At 44.5% G+C, this 15433-nt stretch overlaps 1 protein-coding gene across 1 annotated transcript; it reads right to left on the minus strand.

The window, feature by feature from the left end:
- Nucleotides 1–4460: 4460 nt before the first annotated feature.
- Nucleotides 4461–15388, minus strand: B4GAT1 (beta-1,4-glucuronyltransferase 1). The gene is made up of 2 exons (XM_066582261.1): nucleotides 14027–15388; nucleotides 4461–7786 (listed from the first exon to the last, which is right to left on the minus strand). The coding sequence occupies exons 1-2, from the start codon at nucleotides 15098–15100 to the stop codon at nucleotides 7595–7597; spliced, it is 1266 nt and encodes a 421-aa protein (XP_066438358.1). The 5' UTR covers nucleotides 15101–15388; the 3' UTR covers nucleotides 4461–7594.
- Between the last annotated feature and the right edge of the window lie 45 nt (nucleotides 15389–15433).

The following is a 15433-nucleotide window of genomic DNA, read 5'->3' on the forward strand; positions in this document are numbered from 1 at the left end:
ATTAACTTTTTCCACCCCACTTCTGCCCTAATCAGCAATTCCAGCAACCTGATTGGTTGTTTGGGTTCGGCTGGATGTGCACGAGGAGGGAGTGCAGATATCTATATTCCACAACACTTCTGCTCGATTCACAACCTGATTGGTTGTTTCGGTTGGCTGATTCACAGTGATTGGTTGTTTAAGCAGGCTGATATTAGCATGTGGTGTGTTATAAGGCGCATATTAGTGTGTGGATATGTGTGTATGCAGGTATGTGTGTCAGGCTACTGCGTGGTGGTGTGCTAGCATGTGCTCACGGGTGTATGTAGTTTGCATGTATGTGTTGTTAGTGGTTTTATAAAGGTACATGTGGTGGTCATGTGTATGTGGTACATATTGGCGCTTGTAAGCTGTGTGTGGTGTAGCCAGAGCATATAAGCGTGTGGTCGTGTGTATGGGGTATGTGCGGTGTACTAGCATGTGGTTGTGTGTATTCAGTACGTTGAAGCATCTGTAGGCTGTGGTGTGCAAGTGCGTGGTCCTGTTTATGCGGTACGTGTGGTATGTATATGGCACATATTTGTGTGCGTGCGCAATGCATATTAGCATTTGTGGTACACATTAGCGCATGTGTTTGTGCGCCCACTTTAGCATGTGCACATTAGCACGCACATTAGCATGTGTGTTTGCGCACATGTTTGTGCGCACTGCATATTAGGGTGTGTGCACAAACATGCATGCTAATGTACACAATCTAAAGTGCGTGCACAAACACGTGCTAATATGCAGTGTGCATACTCGAACACATGCGCTAATATGCACCGCATGTGCACGCAAATATGTGCCATATACACACCACACATACTGCATAAACAGGACCACGCACTTGCACACCACAGCCTACAGATGCTTCAACGTACTGAATACACACAACCACATGCTAGTACACCACACATACCGCATACACACGACCATACATACACAGAGAAGCACACGCTTATATGCTCTGGCTACACCACACACAGCCTACCACATACACACGACCACACCACATGTACTGCATAAAACCCCTAACAACACATACCCACAAACTATACACACCCATGACCACATGCTAGCACACCACCACGCAGTAGCCTGACACACATACCTGCATACACACATATCCACACACTAATATATGCCACATAACACACCACATGCTAATATGCACCAGATTCACACAACACACCATATGTATTGTATAAACATGAGCACCGAGCTCCGATCACTGCCACTGACAGCTCAGCATGCACATCTCTGTAACTCCATCCTCGTGCACATCCGGCCAACCCAAACAACCAATCAGGTTGCTGGAATTGGTGATTAGGGCAGAAGTGGGGTGGAAAAAGTTAATATGCGAGCGGGCTGGGAGCAGTGCATTGTGGTATGTGGAGTCCAGCCAAAAGTCTTCCTGTTGTTGATGATTAACCCCTTCACTCCCTAGTCAAAATTTTCACTTTTTGTTTTTATTTTTTGTCTTCGACTTCCAAGAGTTCTAACGTGTTTAGTTTCCTGTTGCTATAGTAACACAAGGACTTGTTTTTCGTGGGAGGAGCTATATTTTAGGTATAATGTACTATAAAAAAAGGTAAAAAAAATTTAAGTAGGTGAAACGGAATAAAGAAAACAAAACACAATTTCACCGTTGCCGTTTGGTTTTAGTTTTTCTGGCATTCATAGTGCGGTAAAAATGCCCTGTCACCTTTATTCTGTGGCCAGTATGGGTGTGGGGATACCAAGGATATGGTTTTATGTGTTACCACTTCATGAAATCTGCTTTAAAAAAAAAAAAATCTATTGTGTCACCAAGTTTGAAGATACATAACCTCTTTATTTTCTGGCGCTGTCTTCTGCAGTGCGAGTTCTAGTCTTCCTTGGCATCATCATGAGGCACACAACACTTTTTTGCCCGCTTTTTATCCCACTTTTTTAGAAGCTGTGTGACCAAGAATCCACAGTTCCCTTACTGCGTAATGTTTTAATGTTGTTCACTGACCAGGATAAATAATGCAGTATTTTAGTAGTTCGGACTGTTAAGACACAAAAATACCAATTATATTGACTTTTTTTATTCTATAGATTTTTTTGTAAATGGGGAGGGGCTTTTGAATACTTTTATACATTTATTTTAATTTTTTAAAAGATTTTTATTGAATCTATTTTTCCTTTTTTTTTAGGCCGGGCTCACATGAGCATGTTGTAAAACGCATCATTTCACCGCTGTATCTCCGCATATGGCAGCAATTTTGGACAGCGTATCTCATGCGTTGTCCACCTTTTTTAAAATTCTCTCACTTTGTTGCTTAGTGACATTGCATATAAACACCGCACGTGCAATATAATTGCATATGTACAGCGTTTATTACGCGTCCATTGAGAACCAAAAGGCTCTATTGCGCATAATATGCAGTTGAATAGAACATGCTGCATTGTTTTTTTACGCATGTATTAAACACAATGAATGGTGTGAATGAAAATCAATATACCTCAATTCACCTTGTATATCGCCGCACATAATACGCTCGTGTGAGCCTGTCCAATCAATTATAGAATACTTCTGTATTGCAATATACAGTATTTTTAAAATAAGCCTACTAAACCCTGGCTTAAAGGGGTAATCCAGGACTTGGTTTTCTTTATCTATAGAGGACCTGACCTCAGGACAGGTCATCAATAGAACAGCAGGGGTCCGCCACTTGGGTCCCCACAGATCAGCTGATTAGTGGCGTTGCGGTCATTATGGAAGGAGCAGGAAACACATCATGCATAGCAGTCCAGGCTGTCATTCCATACAATACTAACTGCACTATGGTAAGCATAATGGGTTTCTTGTGCTTTCCAGACTGACAGCAGTACCAGTAATCAGCTAATCGCTGGAATGGCGGTCCCCCCTTCTGCAATTACATCACAGGAGGGTTGATGGGGCAATGGAGGTAGGTGTCCCTGTCAAACAACTTTTATGTTGCAGGCAGCATTGACCAGAGCATCTAAGAGGTTGAATGGATTCCCACAGCAGAGTTCGATCCAGTGCCCGGCCAGTGACCCCATCGTACCTCTCCGCCAGTCTTTTCCTCTGCTGGCGATGACGCGGCTCCCGCAACCATTCTGCAGTCATGATTGCAAATGCCCGTGATTGACTTCCATGGAAGGCGGCCGTGTGTGTCCCGCACAAAATTGCAGTATGTTGCGATTTCTCCCCTGCGAGCAGAAAATTGCAATCAATTTCCGCTCGTGGGCAGGAAATTGTATATTCTGATAGCATGCTATAGGCAATGCAAATCCGCCCGTGTGCAGAAGGCCTAAGAAATCACATACTTGGTAGAATGAAAAAAAAAAGTTTGGTACGGTGTTAGCCAGTAGAGCAAAGTGTGATTGTTCATAGCAAGCGAAACCAAGTAATCTTGTAGATATGATACCTTTTAATGGCTAACTAAATACATGGTAATGTGAGCTTGTGAACCTCTCAGGATTCTTCCTCGGGCTTAAAGGGGTTGTCTCGCGGCAGCAAGTGGGGTTATACACTTCTGTATGGCCATATTAATGCACTTTGTAATATACATCGTGCATTAAATATGAGCCATACAGAAGTTATTCACTTACCTGCTCCGTTGCTAGCGTCCCCGTCTCCATGGATCCGTCTAAATTCGCTGTCTTCTGGCGTTTTTAGACGCGCTTGCGCAGTCCGGTCTTCTGTCTGGTGAATGGGGCCGCTCGTGCCGTAGAGCTGGTCCTGCGTCGTCATTGTAGCTGCGCCCCGTCACGTGTGCTGATTCCAGCCAATCAGGAGGCTGGAATCGGCAATGGACCGCCCAGAGCCCACGGTGCACCATGGGAGAAGACCCGCGGTGCATCGTGGGTGAAGATCCCGGCGGCCATCTTGGAGAAGGAAGAAAGAAATCGTCGCAGAGCAGGGATTCGGGTAAGTAATATATATATATATTTTTTTTTTAACCCATCCCTTGGGTTTGTCTCGCGCCGAACGGGGGGCCTATTGAAAAAAAAAAAAAAACAGTTTCGGCGCGAGACAACCCCTTTAATGAAAAAGGCATGCTTGGTAGAGACTGAACAAATGCAGCCAGGTCCTTGCAAGTCTTTAATACAGAACTGTGCGCTACAATGCGTTGGCACTTTATGGACTTATTGTCCCATGGAAGCAGATCTAAGGAAATATTTTTCTGTTGGATTCATAGGTATAAAATGTGAGGCATGCAGAGAGGCACAACTGTGATCGGAGAAGTCTGCGGGCACCACAATACCATCATGGGTGGAAATATACGGAGGCTTTTTCATACCAGAGAAAGCAGTGGGAAGAACCTATGCATTCACTAAAGCCCATAGTCTAATAGGCTACGGCTGTGTCTTAGCTGCAAACCTAACCATGGCTGCTTCCATGAAGAGGAATAAGGCTCTTTGTTACAAAAAGACAAAAGCACAGTAGATTGAGTGGTTTATTTTATTCTGGTTCTAAATACTGCTAGTAGACCAGAATGGAGGAGAAAAACAGAGAAGTTGACAGATGACTGGAGATCTAGAAGTACATTAGTAGCTGTAGTATAGAAGGATAAAAAGATGGTTCAAGTTATTACACCAGCCAGAAGAGTGGGGAATCTGGGAATATTAAAAATAAGAAAAAAGTCTCATTCTCCTGCCATTTATAACTATTCTTTGAGGAGGGTTTCCTTTTCCATTATTAACCATTTCCAATCTTATTTTGGATTCAGGGTTTCCAAAAAGGCTTTCTCTTTTTGCTGTTATACTACGGTGCCATCTGCTGGCTAAAGCCAGTGTGTGTGCACCAGAGAGGCTCGACACCGGAGTGGCTGGCAACAGATGGTAAGAATACCCTGTCGGACGTCTTCTGACATTGGAGCTGTACAAGTTTCAATCAGAATGTAGGAAGACGTCAGACAGTGTTTCGGAAAGGGTTAAGATCCATTTCTGCATGTGCATTCAGAGGACGTTAGCAGGCATTAAACATGACAGCCCCTGGACATAAGCCCAGAGTGAACACTGATAAATAAATTACAAGTTAGGCCTGACGCACATTGAAATAATAGCTGCAATTTAGAGTCAACGTAGTGCAAGACTCTTAGATGGCCAAAAGATGAAGTAGAACCTCATTGTTCCAGTTTATGGATGCTGAAGTGCTGCTTTTTTTATGGCGGTATGAAGCCAGCCTTATACCGACTCTTTCCTAACATAACTATATACAGTCATAAAACCATAGAATTCCAAGAGGATTACTTTTGTATCAGGACCTTATTAAAAAAAAACATTTGGTTCTTAGAAAGTCCTAAAATTACATAAATACTATCTCAGATTTACAACACATGACAAAATTACAGTGTGTCATTATTTAACGCAAAATGCAGAATAAGTGTGTGAAAAATTAAGTACACCCTCACAGGGTGCATAGGAATTAAGAGGGTGAGTAGCAGCCAGGTGCAGCTAATGAAATGCCCTTAATTGATCATCAGCAAGTGTGACCACCTCTCTAAACGCAGAGGTTTTGGCAATTTGTTGGCCTGGAGCACTCAGTCATGTGTTAACACAATGCTAAAGAGAAAACCATCAGCAATGATCTTAGAGAAACAATGGTTGCTGCCCATCAATCTGGGAAGGGATATAAGGTCATTTCCAAACAATTTAGAGATCATCACTCTACAGTGAGAAATATTATACATAAGTGGAAAGCATTCAAGACAGCTGACAATCTTTCCATGAGTGGATGTCCCAGCAAATTCATCTCAAGGTCAAAAAAAAAAGTCAAGATCTTAAGGCCCATTTACACGTGATGAATGTTGGGCAAACGATACCGGACACTCGTCCCTGCACATATTCGCTCCCATGTTGCTGCACAGGAGTGAATATCGTTGGCTCACTGACAGAGCAGCCAGCAGGGGGGCCGGGACGGCAGAAGGAGACTTCTCTCCTCGCCATTCACTTAGCATAGCGGCCGTTCAGGACTGAACCGCTGTTATTTATACCGAACGATCGTCATTCAGCTCATTGTCCATCGTTTATGCTGCATAAATGATGTGCAATGAGCTGAACGATGATCGTTCCGTGTAAATAGCAGCCATTCAGTACTGAACGGCCGCTAAATTAAGTGAATGGAGAGGGGCGGGGGAGTGCGAGGAGAGAAATCTCCTCCTGCCGCCCCACTGAGAGCCAACGATACTCGCTCTTGTGCAGCAGCACTGAAGCGAGTATGTGCGGGGATGAGTGTTAGGCATAATTTGCCCGACATTCGTCCCATGTAAATGCGCCTTTAGACTCTCAAGGCCTTAGTTAGCATGTTAAGGCCACTCATACACGTGCCTTTTACAACGATTAAATCGCGGTATAACGCCCCCATTGATTTCAATGGGTCCTCGCAGGCACGCGCTCGATCATGGCGGTTTCTACTAAACTACTAAAGTTTGCAAAGCTGCATCTCAACAAACCACATGTCTTTTGCAATATGGTCCTTTGGACAGACAAGACCAAAGTGGGGATGTTAAAGTGAAGGTGTTTGGCCATAAAGCCCAGCGCATTTGGCAAAAACCAAACATTGAATATCAGCACAAACACATCATACCAACTGTCAAGTATGGTGGTGGAGGGGTGACAAATTGGGCTTGTTTTGCAGCCACACTACCTCAGCACCTTGCAATCATTGAATCAACCAGGAACTCCCTTGTATACCAAAGTATCCAAGAATAAAATGCTAGGCCAACTATCGTAAAACTGAGTCATGGAACAGGACAATGATCCCAAGCACACTAGTAAATCTACATCAGAATGGCTGAAAAAGAAGGTCAAGGTGTTGCAATGGCCCAGTTAGAGTACAAACCGCAACCCAAATGAAATGCTGGAGTGGGATCTTAAAAAAAGCTGTGCATAAACAAATGCCCAAAACCTCAATGAACTAATGCAACGGTGTAAAGAAACCAAATGTCTTCTGAACGATGTGAGAAACTGATAAAAGTCATACAGCAAATGATTACTACAAGTAATTGCTGCTAAAGGTGGTTCTGTAAGCTACTGATTCATGGGGTGTACTTAATTTTTTCATACACTGCTTCTGTATTTTGGCCATGTTTTTGTTAAATAAATGACACAGGGTAATTTATTGCTGACATTGCATTTACTTAATGTTAAGACCTAAGGCACCAGATGTTTTTTTTTTTTTTTTTTTAAATGCCCCAATATGTCAAACCATAGAATTCAAAGAGGGTGCACTTAGTTTTTCTTGACTGTATCTACTGATCTCCTTCTGCTCTTCACAGATCAGGAACATGGAAGATGCATTCTAAAAAATGACTATGATGACCAGAGGATACAGGACAGAAATTACGTAGGAGAGGAGGCAGGAAGAAGATCTGGCAAATAGATGCAGTATCAGATTATCAGTAGTCGCACAGATCAATAAATACAAACATACGTTACATCACATTAGAATTGCTACACATGGGAGTAGATTCAGCCTGGAATTCTAGAAAAATGGATTCTATTGTTACACGGCCAACGACCTTCTAGATTCCATCAGAAGAGACGCTCAGTTCTTAAAACAGTTCAGTCAAAGACTTTATTAGCAACGCCTGCTGGAATCGGGGTACTTCGTCTTCAGCTCCTCCTTGAAGCCTCTGTACAGCAACCGGTTTCTTTTGTTCTCTGCCTCTTTCTGACTGTGGAAATCTCCAGGTAGTTTATGGCCTTTATGAAGCAAAAACGCAGAGTCCAGGATGGCAAAGGAAAAGCCAGCCATGTTCAGTTCACAAGCCTACAGAGAATACAGAGACAGTAAGTTATCTACACTTCTGCACCAATGATGCCATAATCCGCTATCCTACCAACAGTAATTGGACACCTGAGCAACAATCAAAAGTAGTATTTATTTACACGTGTTAATGCTGGTCAACAAATCAAAAAAATGTTCCTCTATCTGGTTTAAAAACAGGTTGGTTTAGCTAATTTTGGGGTGCTGAATTCAGATTCTATCGATCACGTCACATTTCTGAGATACACAGCACTATTACATAGACAATAATACAGTATTGTCAAATATTGTCTTGTTTTAAATACAAGAAAAAATATATATAACACTCAGAACTCAGTAATGTTTTTCTGGTAATGTGTTTGTGAATGAAACTCAAAAATACTGATATGCTGAGGTATGAATGAAGAGAAGTGCTTCATGCAGATTACAACAAACACTAAACAGCAGTACAGATAGGCTCATGTCGGTAACCTTCCTGCTCAACTACATTGTTCTGCCATCTAGTGACCATTTTTAGAACTTCATCCACTGTGTATTATATTCAAATACAGAGTTTAGCTCAGTCACTGATTTAATTTTATATAAATAATTCACCAGAAAATGAGCACAAACACTAAAACCTTTAAAAAAAAATGAAAATGTCCAAATTACATAAAAAACCTTACGTGATACGTCATCTCTATAGATAAACTCAGAGTCTACACCCAAAAATCCATAAGAATGGATATATAGCACACCAGATGCAAAAATGCTGTTGTGCAGTGTAATTAGTGGGGCTCCTTTGGCCCGAATGACATTGGATACTCTCTGTGGCATACTTTCTCCTAAGGTCTGATACACTTCAGCTGGTATTTCCCTCCATTCATACTAAAAATTAGAGATGAGCGAACACGTTCGGCCCCGCCCCTTTTTCGCCCGAACACCGAACTTTGCGAACACTTCAGTGTTCGGGCGAAAAAGTTCGGGTGCCGCCGGGGGGCGGGGAGATGCGCGGCGGCGCGGGCGGCAGTAGCGGGGAACAGGGGGGAGCCCTCTCTCTCTCCCTCTCCCCCCCACTCCCCGCCGCACCCCCCCGCGCTGCCACGGCGGCCCCCGAACTTTTTCGCCCGAACACTGAAGTGTTCGCAAAGTTCGGTGTTCGGGCGAAAAAGGGGCGGGGCCGAACGTGTTCGCTCATCTCTACTAAAAATGTCTGTCAAGTTCTCTCAAAGATGATGCAATGACCCGTCTATAATTGTGCAAGGAGCATCGTCATTGGACAGTTAAGCAAGAAGAACATTCTATGAAGTTATCAATCATACTACTCCATCTTCATAGTGTGAAGGATGCCTGGGGAAGGCATTTTGCCTGCGTTGTGCCAATACTTAAGTTTGGCAGCGGTTCCATTATGGTCTGGGGGATGCTTTACATGGCCTGATCTCAGTCTGTTGGTTTTAGTGCAAGAACCATGAACACGGAGATGTACCTTGACATTCTAGACAGTAATGTGCTGCTGATAATGTGGCAATGCTCTGAGAATGGTCAGCCATACTGCCAACAACACAACGCGTCTTGTCATAAATCCAGCACCTTGTGATAGTTTGAGGATATGGATGTTCAACGATTGGACTGTTGGACTGGCTGCACAGAGTCCCAACTTAAACCCTACTGAACATCTTTGGTATAAACTGCTACATTCAGTCAGGATATATGAATAGCGTTCATTTTCTTTAACCCCTTAAGGACATTGCACCCCCCCCTTTTCTTCCCCTTTTTAAAAAAGTCACAACTCCTTTATTTATCCATCGCTGCTGCTGTCTGAGGGCTTGTTTTTTGTGGGACGAGTTATATATTTTTTACTACTTAACGTACCATATAATGTACTGAAAGTGAAATGGAAAAAAAACGAAATTCTGCTATCTTGTTTCTACGGCGTACACACTGCAACAAAAATGACCTGATAACTTTATTCTATGGGTCAGTACGATTACTGCGATACCAAACTTGTATAGTTTTTCTTTTTGCTGTACTTTTATCTTTTTTAAAGATATTTCCCTCTTCTGACAGCAATAACCTTTTTACTTTTCCGTTGACAGGTGATAATGTTTTGCAGGACGTCCTGTAGTCTCTGCTGATACCATTCTGGAATACATACATTTTTTGATCGCTAACGTTCGCCATGCGGGGTAAATAATGCGCTAATTTGGTGGATCGGACTTTTACAGATGCAGCGATATCAAATGTGTATTTTTGTTTTATTATTTATTTTATTATAAATATGGCAAAAGGTTTTTTTTTTAAAACTTGTATTACGTTTTATTTTAGTCCCCATAGGTAACAATGCGATGCTTTGACTGTTCCTGCAGCATGATATAACGCCATAGCATTACATTATGCTGCAAGCTGACAGGCATTCTGCTATGATAGCCCTAGGGGCCTTTCAGGGGGGCCCCGGCTGCCATGACACCTGCACAGCAACCCCTGATCTCATCGCGTGGGCGTATAGGACCCCCGAACATTGGTCAGGGGATTTAAATGCCGCTGTCAGAATTGATGGCGGCATTTAAAAGGTTAACAGCTCCGATTAGCTGCGCGGCGTATCGGAGCTGTTGAGGGCGGTTGCCGGCTGTAAAAAAACGCCAGCAGCCGCAATGTATGAAGCAAGATCGTCCCACGATCTCCCTCCATAAACACCCTGAAGTGGCAAGAAATAACTATAGGTTCTGTAGCGTTAAGGGGTTAAAAGAACACGCCAAACATTTGCAGGATGAATAGAGGGAAATACCAGCAGAAGTGTAGACATTAGTAGAAAGTATGGCACAGAGAGCATCTGATGTCATTAAGGCCAAGAGGCTCCGCTAAGTATTAACACATGTAAATAAATACTACTTTTGATTCTTGCTCGGGTGTCCAATTACTTGTTTGCTAGCGCTACACACTTCCATGTGCTTATCTTTTCAGTTTGTGAACTAAGATCCGATTCAGTGCTACAATGCATTACATGTTGTTCTATGATCAGAGCTCTTCTTCTAATATACTTACAGTGGCTCCAGACCAGAGCTGCGGTGCTATCTAGTATCTCCCCGTATGATACACCAGAGCTGTGAGGTTATAAAGTATCTCCCTATATGATCCTAGATAACATCGGTGTATCATACGGGGAGATACTAAATAACATTGCAGCTCTGGTGTATTTCCCCGTATGATACACCAGAGCTGTGGTGTTATAAAGCATCTCCCCTGTATGATACACCAGAGCTGCGATGTTATCTAGTATCTCCCCTGTATGATACACCAGAGCTGCGGTGTTATCTAGTATCTCCCCTGTATGATACACCAGAGCTGCGGTGTTATCTAGTATCTCCCCTGTATGATACACCAGAGCTGCGGTGTTATCTAGTATCTCCCCTGTATGATACACCAGAGCTGCGGTGTTATCTAGTATCTCCCCTGTATGATACACCAGAGCTGCGGTGTTATCTAGTATCTCCCCTGTATGATACACCAGAGCTGCGGTGTTCTCTAGTATCTCCCCTGTATGATACACCAGAGCTGCGGTGTTCTCTAGTATCTCCCCTGTATGATACACCAGAGCTGTGAGGTTATAAAGTATCTCCCTGTATGATCCTAGATAACATCGGTGCATCATATGGGGAGATACTAAATAACATTGCAGCTCTGGTGTATTTCCCCGTATGATACACCAGAGCTGCGGTGTTCTCTAGTATCTCCCCTGTATGATACACCAGAGCTGCGGTGTTATCTAGTATCTCCCCTGTATGATACACCAGAGCTGCGGTGTTCTCTAGTATCTCCCCTGTATGATACACCAGAGCTGCGGTGTTCTCTAGTATCTCCCCTGTATGATACACCAGAGCTGCGGTGTTCTCTAGTATCTCCCCTGTATGATACACCAGAGCTGCGGTGTTCTCTAGTATCTCCCCTGTATGATACACCAGAGCTGCGATGTTCTCTAGTATCTCCCCTGTATGATACACCAGAGCTGCGATGTTACCTAGTATCTCCCCTGTATGATACACCAGAGCATGCGATGTTATCTAGTATCTCCCCTGTATGATACACCAGAGCATGCGATGTTATCTAGTATCTCCCCTGTATGATACACCAGAGCATGCGATGTTATCTAGTATCTCCCCTGTATGATACACCAGAGCTGCGATGTTATCTAGTATCTCCCCTGTATGATACACCAGAGCTGCGATGTTATCTAGTATCTCCCCTGTATGATACACCAGAGCTGCGATGTTATCTAGTATCTCCCCTGTATGATACACCAGAACTGCGGTGTTCTCTAGTATCTCCCCTGTATGATACACCAGAGCTGCGGTGTTATCTAGTATCTCCCCCGTATGATACACCAGAGCTGCGGTGTTATCTAGTATCTCCCCCGTATGATACACCAGAGCTGCGGTGTTATCTAGTATCTCCCCCGTATGATACACCAGAGCTGTGAGGTTATAAAGTATCTCCCTGTATGATCCTAGATAACATCGGTGCATCATATGGGGAGATACTAAATAACATTGCAGCTCTGGTGTATTTCCCCGTATGATACACCAGAGCTGCGGTGTTCTCTAGTATCTCCCCCGTATGATACACCAGAGCTGCGGTGTTCTCTAGTATCTCCCCTGTATGATACACCAGAGCTGCGATGTTCTCTAGTATCTCCCCTGTATGATACACCAGAGCTGCGATGTTACCTAGTATCTCCCCTGTATGATACACCAGAGCTGCGATGTTATCTAGTATCTCCCCTGTATGATACACCAGAGCATGCGATGTTATCTAGTATCTCCCCTGTATGATACACCAGAGCATGCGATGTTATCTAGTATCTCCCCTGTATGATACACCAGAGCATGCGATGTTATCTAGTATCTCCCCTGTATGATACACCAGAGCATGCGATGTTATCTAGTATCTCCCCTGTATGATACACCAGAGCATGCGATGTTATCTAGTATCTCCCCTGTATGATACACCAGAGCATGCGATGTTATCTAGTATCTCCCCTGTATGATACACCAGAGCATGCGATGTTATCTAGTATCTCCCCTGTATGATACACCAGAGCTGCGATGTTATCTAGTATCTCCCCTGTATGATACACCAGAGCTGCGATGTTATCTAGTATCTCCCCTGTATGATACACCAGAGCTGCGATGTTATCTAGTATCTCCCCTGTATGATACACCAGAACTGCGGTGTTCTCTAGTATCTCCCCTGTATGATACACCAGAGCTGCGGTGTTATCTAGTATCTCCCCCGTATGATACACCAGAGCTGCGGTGTTATCTAGTATCTCCCCCGTATGATACACCAGAGCTGCGGTGTTATCTAGTATCTCCCCCGTATGATACACCAGAGCTGTGAGGTTATAAAGTATCTCCCTGTATGATCCTAGATAACATCGGTGCATCATATGGGGAGATACTAAATAACATTGCAGCTCTGGTGTATTTCCCCGTATGATACACCAGAGCTGCGGTGTTCTCTAGTATCTCCCCCGTATGATACACCAGAGCTGCGATGTTATCTAGTATCTCCCCTGTATGATACACCAGAGCTGCGATGTTATCTAGTATCTCCCCGTATGATACACCAGAGCTGCGATGTTACCTAGTATCTAACCGTATGATACACCAGAGCTGCTGTGTTATCTAGTATCTCCCCTGTATGATACACCAGAGCATGCGATGTTATCTAGTATCTCCCCTGTATGATACACCAGAGCTGCGATGTTACCTAGTATCTCCCCTGTATGATACACCAGAGCTGCGATGTTATCTAGTATCTCCCCTGTATGATACACCAGAGCATGCGATGTTATCTAGTATCTCCCCTGTATGATACACCAGAGCATGCGATGTTATCTAGTATCTCCCCTGTATGATACACCAGAGCATGCGATGTTATCTAGTATCTCCCCTGTATGATACACCAGAGCTGCGATGTTATCTAGTATCTCCCCTGTATGATACACCAGAGCTGCGATCTTATCTAGTATCTCCCCTGTATGATACACCAGAGCTGCGATGTTATCTAGTATCTCCCCTGTATGATACACCAGAGCTGCGATGTTATCTAGTATCTCCCCTGTATGATACACCAGAGCTGCGATGTTATCTAGTATCTCCCCGTATGATACACCAGAGCTGCGATGTTACCTAGTATCTAACCGTATGATACACCAGAGCTGCTGTGTTATCTAGTATCTCCCCATATGATACACCAGAGCGTTACCTGGCTGATTCTGTTAAATCCGTACTGCTTGAACCGCTCATCGTAGGCCGGCACGTCTTTACTCCCGATGTAAAACGGTTCCCACGGATCTCTCCACTCAATAACATAAGCGACGGCGAGTCTGCCCGATGTGTCCTTCTCTGGCAAGTTTAGCCAGACTGAATAATTAGTAGGTGCTTGGCATCGTGGGCACAACTCCTCATAAAATGCCCGCACTTCTCCCACCTGGTACAGTCGAAGCAATTCCTCTTTGGTGCCTGGCAACCGTCGAGTATGTCTAATTTCAAAGGCGGGCACCACAAATACCAGGTGTGGATCAACCCCTGCAGCAACCAAATCCAAAAACCCTGACCTCAGCCCCTGACTGGGCACCATATCGATATCAACCACCAGTACGAAGCCAGTGCTGCCAATGCCAGCCCGAGCCACATTTCTTAATAAGTTGTTGGGGTAAGATGCATTCCCTGCATAGTTTATTATATTTGTGCCCATATTTGTCGCCTTGCCAAAGATAGCCTGACATGTTTGAAGATGGGCAAACTCTACTGCATCCTCTGGCTCTGGGAAAACGGCTGTATCTCCAGACTGGCACACAAGATGAAAGGCTACCCTTTGCCTTATCGACGGGCACAGCTGGGCAAGGGTATAACTTAGCACTGTGGCTAGTTTGGCTTCAGCGACGCTAGAGGCAAACAGAGCTAATGAAATCCTGCCATCCCACCGCTGGACCAGCTCCTGCAGATGCCAGAGGTTACTTAGGCTGGCATGAGATGCCAATGCCACATCTTTGGATTGTCCCCCTTCACGAGACAAAAGATGGCGATAAATTCGATATTGTCCACTGGCATCTAGTACGCCGCCAGAAGCCAACGCTGCCTTCAGATGATCCTTCTGTTCCCTCTGCCATCGCGGCTCGGTACGAGGAGTGCCCGCCAGCACCGGATGGGCAGACCTCTGCTGCTGCTGCCCATGTAAGTTAGAGAGAAGAGAGAGGTAGAGAAGTTGGAGGAGGGCAACCAGCAGGAGGGCAACAAGGACCACTCGAAAAAATGAGCAGCGCACTGCAGTTGGCATTGCCCTGGTTTGGTCCGATACCCACTCCGGATGTGAAATCAACTCCTACCCTTGTAGAAGAATACTGACAGTTGGCAGCAGAGCTTGCACTCTACACCCATCACACAGCCCTGTATGCTGAGCGGGGCCAGGAGATCAGTGCGAGAAGCCGCTCCTCTACCAGCTGCTGCACCCGCTCAGCGTCCCAGCGACCTCTAGCGGCCACGTTTATTACCCTCTACAGCTGCTGCCCACCGCATTGCAAGAGCCGCAACACAACTGCACACTGATGCCCAGCCACCTGAAGCCACGCCCACGACGCCGCTCGCATTCCTACCCAGCATCCTTCACAAC

The sequence above is a fragment of the Eleutherodactylus coqui genome, chromosome 11 (assembly GCF_035609145.1).
Source record: "Eleutherodactylus coqui strain aEleCoq1 chromosome 11, aEleCoq1.hap1, whole genome shotgun sequence".
In the NCBI taxonomy this organism is placed as follows: domain Eukaryota; kingdom Metazoa; phylum Chordata; class Amphibia; order Anura; family Eleutherodactylidae; genus Eleutherodactylus; species Eleutherodactylus coqui.

Excerpts from the sequence above, each read along its gene's own strand:
- B4GAT1 (XM_066582261.1), bottom strand. The coding sequence starts at position 15,100 with ATGCCAACTGCAGTGCGCTGCTCATTTTTTCGAGTGGTCCTTGTTGCC. Across the intron at positions 7,787-14,026 it reads GATTTAACAGAATCAGCCAG|GCTTGTGAACTGAACATGGC; the intron begins GTAACGCTCTGG and ends TATTCTCTGTAG.